The sequence below is a fragment of the Poecilia latipinna genome, unplaced genomic scaffold (assembly GCF_001443285.1).
Source record: "Poecilia latipinna isolate Pla-1442-1.1 unplaced genomic scaffold, P_latipinna-1.0 Scaffold2387, whole genome shotgun sequence".
Classification (NCBI taxonomy): Eukaryota; Metazoa; Chordata; class Actinopteri; order Cyprinodontiformes; family Poeciliidae; genus Poecilia; species Poecilia latipinna.
Window position 1 is genome coordinate 72,014 of NW_015115003.1, and position 7,460 is coordinate 79,473.

Below are 7,460 nucleotides of genomic sequence, written 5' to 3' on the forward strand. Positions count from 1 at the left end.
AAAGTAGGATAGGACGAGACGGCTTGACAAATTCATTTTTGAATGGTTATATGACCATAAGAATTATTATTATTATTATTATTATTATTATTATTGTTGTTGTTGTTGTTATTTTTGGATGTTGCGGTTTTATGTTCTCCTTCATGGTTTGAAATCTGACAGCTAAATACAATTAGGTTTTAAAATTAAGCAGACGAGCCAACATCGTAAAGGAGAGAAACATTAACACGATGTATGTGTTGACGAATTGGCCTAGATTACTACCGAAGCCTTGTCTTTAATAATAACAAGAATAGTAATGAAACTTTGTGAGTTGATTGATGGCATTTTGTTTTTTTTGGTTTATGTCTTTTTTTCCCGTCACTTTTCTTCCTCCACCCGCATGTTTCTGCAGGAGATGTCTGGCTCCTTCCGTCGGTGACAGGATGGGAGGGCTGCTGTCAGCTTCAACTTGCCGCGTTTAGGAATTTGTCATAGCTACACTGTTCATGAAGGCGCCATCTGTGTGATGGACTCGGGCATAAAAAGTTGTTGCGTTTGAAGCTACGGAGCTTCCAGTAAAAGACGGTGGAGAAATGGGGATTCAAAGTCGTCACAGAGCACATCGCTGCTTTGAAATCCATTTTCTGCCGGAACCGTTTGATGGCCCAGGTCCACGCGCTCCCAGCTCTGTGTCACGTCTGAAACTCGCGCATTTGAAGAGTCCTGATGTGATGTGAAAGTCGACGGCTCGTGACCTCGCGACCACAACCATATTAAAATGCTGTCACGCGCAGCCACAAGTGGACCTGGGATTTATCAAGTTCCCTGCAGTTGAGCAGGAGTTGTGCCAGCCTCCTCCTCCTCCTCCTCCTCTTTCTCCTCTTTCTCCTGCAGAGACACGGAACTCAGAATCGACGGAGAAGAACTGAGCAAATGATCTACTTTTCCCCTGTACTTCCAGGGCGGTAACGATCAGAGGGTCTCGACACTCCGCACGCAGCCATCGAGCGAGCTGCGGCCGCCCGCTTTGCCATCATTAAGCGTGAAAACAGAGGCTGTGATTAAGAGGGGGCTTCCCCGGCAGATGATGCCCTTTCCTGCGGGCCGCTGAGGAGCAGCGTCGACCCCTCGCTCCTTCCACTACTTTGTTGTTGTTGTCTTTGTACGGCTGATGCGAACATGATGGACGGTTCTCTCTGCCGCCCAGCGGGTATCCTCGGCGCCCCCCCGGCCACCGGGAGCCAGTCCGCGGGCTCAGACATGCTCACCTCCGGCGGCAGCACCAAACCTCTCGCTTTCTCCATCGACCGGATTATGGCCAGGACACCCGAACCCAAGTCGATACCGCTCAGCACCTGGTTCCAGACCTCTCCCGTGGGGAAGCCCGACATGTGTCCGTCCTCACTGCACTGCATGATCCCGCTGGTACCGCTCGGGTATGAGGCAGGCCACCGACTCAGCATCAGCGGGCTGGATCCGGGCCACTTGGACGGCTCTCACCTGCCGGCTCCTGTAGACATTTTGGGATTCGGGTTGAATTACCGAACCCAGCAGGAGGACTCCGTTGTGAGCCAAAGCAGCGGTCAGTACAAACTTTTCAGACCGCGGGTGGTGAACCAGTCCTCCCTCTCCACCGTGGGCACCATGTGCTACCTGAACTGCACTGGCGATGGAGGGGCCTGCGCCCCGCCGGCCGGCCTGGTTAACCTGCACCCGATGGCCTCGTACCTCCTCACCGCCCGACACAAAGCCCTCATCGCGGAAAAGAGCAAACACCAGGGCGGAGAGCGCTACTCGGTGTCCGGGGTGCAGGCCTTCAAGCAGCTCTCTCCCAGCCAGATCCAGCACTACATGAAGGAAAGGGATCAAATGCTCACGGACAAGATGTTTAAAGGTTCCCCGGCAGCAGCGGCCCGACTGAGCGGCTCCTGTTCCGGCAGCAAACCCAAAGTGTTCACCTGCGAGGTCTGCGGAAAGGTGAGCCGGAGCCGCGGCGACTTCCAGCATCCTGCAGGAGCGGAGGGCTTTTATCGCCTTTTAAAGATTTTTTAAAAAGATTATTTCTGTCTAAATATGGCAAAAGTTTAATTGTTATGACTGGTTTACCAAAAAATATATAACGGCTTTACTTTTCAACATTTTAATTTGGACACACTCAAAAAGGAAAGGAAATTTAAAAAAGGAAAGGTAATTAAATTTGTAAATAAAGAAACGAATTAATAAAATGGACCCTAATTTATTACTTGCTTTTCAGCCCTGGTTTTTTCTGTTTTAGTTTTCTTCTGTTGGATAGACAATTTATGTCTTTGCTTGCTGCTCGAACGGGAAAATAGAGGCCCAATAGATAAGAAACGGCAAAAATGATTACTATTTCTATGTATGTTTTGCTGTTTTAAAAATTCAGCAATTCCAGATTTTCGTTTAAAAAAACATAACACGAAAGAGCGACTCGCTGCGGCGTTTTATCATCTGATGGGAGCCGGGAGCCCAAAACAAACTCCGGTTATTTGATGCGTTAATGAGACTCATTTTCACGGAAGTGGATGTGATCATTCAGAATCAAGGGGGATACGAGATTGTTTTTTGGGGGTCGGAGATTGGTTTGTTTTGTTTCTTTTTTGAAACTTGGTAAATTACAATAAAACAATCTTATAATAATAATAATAATAATAATAATAATAATAATAATAATAATAATAATAATAAAGCAGTAGGTGTAGTCTGATCTTAGTCTTCGTTCCTCTTCTCATTTCGGTATATTTTTCCTCTGTCAGGTGTTTAACGCGCACTACAATCTGACCCGGCACATGCCCGTGCACACTGGCGCGCGGCCGTTCATCTGCAAAGTTTGCGGGAAAGGGTTCCGTCAGGCCAGCACGCTGTGCCGACACAAGATCATCCACACTCAGGTGAGACCGAGGAGCGCTGCTCGGCGGGCTTCTGCTTTGGTTTCATGGTTTAATTCTGCAAAATGCTTTGAATCAAAATTATTAAGCCTGTTTATTGATTGATTGGTTTGTCTTTTTAGAAAATTATTTGCTGGTCTATTTACTATTTTAAATAGAAATGCAAATCACGTTTAGTTCGTTCTAAGATGGTTGAATAACATTCGACCATCGATCAACTTTAAAAATGTGTTTCATTTATTTCATAACATTTATCCAGATTGAGCCAGAAAACCCAGTTCGCAGTAATTTATTTTGAAAAAGATTTCACCGAACTACATATTATTTCAAAGTTTTAAAGAAACAGGGGGTAAAACAGTATGGTTAAAAATATCAGCATAAAATGAAATGTAATTTTCCAGACTTTTCCCCGTCGGTCAGCTGACCTGCGTTTTTTCTTTAAAGCTAATTTAATGAGATTGCTTCTGAACAGTTAGTGCTATGGCTTAAAATATTTGTTCTGTTATTAAAAATGGAAAGATTTTAATGAGTGAAATTAAAAGAGTCTGTATTTTAGTTACACTGTAAAATTACTCAGGTTAAAATAACTACTTTTCTGGTAACCATTATCCCGCAGATTCCACGTGTTTTCTCATTATTACATTATATTTGAATTCTACACTGAAACTAACTCATAGTTTGGTAGGTTACATTGACAGGCTTCTACAAAACTCAACAGAAAAAACAATCAATTAAATTGGACCACTGTCAGGCTAACATTCTCAAAAAGCTTAAATTAGAACACTAACAGATAAATTGTCATAATTTTGCCCCATATTTCCAGAACAAAATAATTGTAATATGTATTGATGTTTTGCAATTTTACTGGAGAATATAATTGATACAATGCTGAGGAATAAATTGGCCAGTTTTTTCAGGTAGAATGTGTGAAAATAGAAATATAGTGTAATGATAGCCCATGTTATTATTTAATCTGATTTAATTTTAATTAAATCAGATTAACTGTAGTAAAGAAGCATAGATTTCCATTTTAGAATAAAAATATGGACAAACTTTCTATAGACATGTTTAAATTCATAAGTTTTGTGAGTTTGCAATAACTGGCTTGTGAAAAAAGCATTTCACCTGATTATATTTGAATTTGTCTGAAATAGGGCATTCATTATACAAACAGTCTCAAATGGATCATTTGAACTCTGAACATCCATTGAGATTCACACTCTGCTTCAGGATGTGTGTTTTAAATAAGAAGGCCAGATGGGCCCGTTTTGTAGACTGTGGCTCGTTTTAGTGAATTGAGACACAGAAAATGTAACAGTGATTTTTAAAAAAAAGTCTTTTTAAAAATAGGAAAATTCACTAGTGTTACTCATAGCATCATTAACAAGCCTGTTAGACCAGTGGACCAATCAAAAGATCACTTATTACTGAGAGGCTGTAAAATTAAAAAAATAAAAATGAATTGATGAAAATGAATTGATAAATCATGTTTACTTATTTTAGCTTCAATATTCTGGAAATAAAATAGAGTATAAATTACTGTGATTGCTGGCTATATTTAATTTTCCAGCTCTTTATGTTTGTTTTAGTGAGGTACAGTTCTTTAGCTGGTTGTGTTGTAAAGAATGAAGGAGGTCAAGGACTCGGCTAACAGAGCAAAACATTTGCTGTGGGCCTCTTTATTGATTCTGTATATATATAAAAAAAGAAGTTACAATTATTAATGCAGATATGATCAATATAGCAAACAAGTCATTCTGAAAATGTTGTTTTATAAGACAGAATATTTTTTGTCAAAATAAAATACACTGCTCAAAAATATAAAGGGAACACTCAAATAACACATCCTAGATCTGAATGAATGAAATATTCTCATTGAATACTTTGTTCTGTACAAAGTTGAATGTGCTGACAACAAAATCACACAAAAATCATCAATGGAAATCAAATTTATTAACCAATGGAGGCCTTGATTTGGAGCCACACACAAAATTAAAGTGAAATGTTCCCTTCATTTTTTTTAGCAGTATACTTTAATGTGAAATTTAGCATAACTAAAATCACAAAAATACCTGCTATGCATCCATACATCCCTACAGTATTCCTTAGAATGTGTTGGGTATATTTTAAAGATAGTTTATCCCCAGTGACATGATTAATTAAAAAATATCTCACAAATTTTTTTTGCAGGAAAAACCTCACAAGTGTAACCAGTGTGGGAAAGCCTTCAACCGGAGCTCCACGCTCAACACGCACACTCGGATCCATGCAGGGTACAAACCGTTTGTGTGCGAGTTCTGTGGGAAAGGATTCCACCAGAAAGGTGAGAAAAAAACAACATGAAGGGAATCCTCTGGATCAAAGCTCTTCCTCTGACACCTTTCATTTGATGCTCTGTGTTTTAGCTGGAAGACGTGATCGAAGGAGTAAATCCATTTCTTTTGTCATACTTTAAACCAAATGAATTGACTTCTTGTGGAGTGAGCTTCTCCTCAGTGGCTCTCCAGGAGAGCAGCAGCAGTCTGTGGGCTTTGTTCTGAATGCAAACATTTCACAGAGAGTCGCCTAATGACTTTCCCCAGAAGCAGGCTGAATGCCAGTTCACAGCAGCTGTCAGCAGCATACAGTAAACACACATTGTGGAAGATAGAAAAATATCCATGCACAAACCGGAATCCCTTTATCAACATTATTAATGTTGCCCTTAGAGCACTGAAAGAAGTGTTCAGTGATGTACAGCTGAGGAAATGTTAAAGGATAAAGACAGCATTTTAATATTGCTGTATGTATTGGTAAAGATCACAGCGATGCTTGAAGGGTGTCATGAAGGCAAAGGGTGACATTTCTAGATTACAACACAATGCACATGTTAGAAACATAGATGGATCAAAACTTGATAAATCAAATGTAGATTAACTGTCACTGTTATACTCAGCAAGAGTTTAATGACACAATTAAGCATGTGAATAGAATATCAATAAATCAGAGTATTTCTGAAAAATGTATTTATTTCAGTAACCATTCACATGTAGATTCATTACACAGACTGTTTTCAAGTCTTTATTTCTGTTAATAATAATGACGATGTACATCACATAACTACCTCATGTGATGTAAGGTAGTTAATTAAACTTTTCATAATCTGATATAACAATTCTCATATGCACTTCAGCAGCATACATCCATATATATATATATATATATATATATATATATATATATATATATATATATATATATATATATATATATATATATATATATATCCTCTCCTCTTGTTGTGCTACACAGCTGCAGGATCACATTTAACCAGATCTTCTGTGTTTAATATTTATTTCTTTTAACACCATATTCAGATACTGCATGTCTGAAAGTACAGTGCTACAGCCTCCTTACATTCAAAGCAACATATTGCAAGCATATTCTGTTTTGTATTTTGATTAGTTATTGATTCAAGTAGTCTGAAATTATTCCTTGGTAGGGTCAATTGCTAGAGTGATTTCATTAGGATTTGTGTGGGCGTCATTTTGCTGATTAACAATGGTTTCAGAGCAAAGCCAGGGAAAGTATGGTGCAGATTGGAGTTTATTAACCTCCAAGGTCTCGAAAGAAGCAACAGCCCTCCCAGCTGAACAGTTGTATAATAATAACTATTTGCCTATTAGAAACCGAAAATTAAATGGTTAAAGTCTTAAATCTGTGAAATTGTGTCATGAAGCGTATAGAATATTCTCTAAAACATAACTATAGTAAAGACTTTGCCATTTAAAGATCGCTTCTATTCTTGCTCAAATGTTTCAGATCATCAAAAAAAATTATACAAAGGAAAAGATATAAAGGACTTTAAAAATAAAATGGATTATTATTATTAAGGTGGGAGAGTGGAGAACTTTGTGATGGGGGTCGATCTCCCAGGATTAGTCAAACTGTTCAATAACGACTCATTCATTAACTTTTCCACGAGCCAAAACATCAAAAACATCAAGCCTCACTTGAAACAGTTAAGGTCAGAGCTCATTTTCAGCAATAAGCCAAAATCACCTCTATGAATGAGTTAAGTGACCCAAAAGACTATAAACATTTGTTTCAGGTTTGCTGAAAACATCTTGATGGTCCCCAAAAGTATTTAGGCAAAATGTTCTTTGGATTACTGGCTAACCCAAAGGCAGGAGGACAGCAGAGGCTGGGGTTAGAGACATCATCATCATCATCATCATCATCATCATCATCATCATCAAATTTATTTATAAAGTGCTCTAACACCAGCTGCAGCTGAAACAAAATACTGAACATCTGTAATATATATGATGTATATATGATGTATGATGCATTAAACAAACAAACAAACAAACAAAAAAACACAGTCAGACAGACAAGATCAATATCAATAAAAATTTGAGTAAAATCAGGTTTCAGTTGGGTTGAAGGCCAATGAGTAAAATAACTTTTCAGACGGGTTTTAAAAATGGACAGTGATATGTAATGGTTGAATATGTAATGGTTGAATATGTAATGGTTGAATATGTAATGGTTGAATATGTAATGGTTGAATATGTAATGGTTGAATATGTA

The 7,460-nt window shown here is 38.7% G+C and overlaps 1 protein-coding gene across 1 annotated transcript in view; it reads left to right on the forward strand.

Annotated features, from left to right (window-relative positions):
- Positions 1-503: 503 nt before the first annotated feature.
- The window catches only part of fezf1 (FEZ family zinc finger 1), a 12,409-nt gene continuing 5,452 nt past the window's right edge, over positions 504-7,460 (forward strand). The window contains exons 1-3 of the mRNA XM_015019177.1: positions 504-1,959; positions 2,757-2,891; positions 5,079-5,211. Coding sequence (XP_014874663.1) covers positions 1,162-1,959; positions 2,757-2,891; positions 5,079-5,211 — 1,066 coding nt within the window. The 5' untranslated portion in view covers positions 504-1,161. The remainder of the gene's footprint in view (positions 1,960-2,756; positions 2,892-5,078; positions 5,212-7,460) is intronic.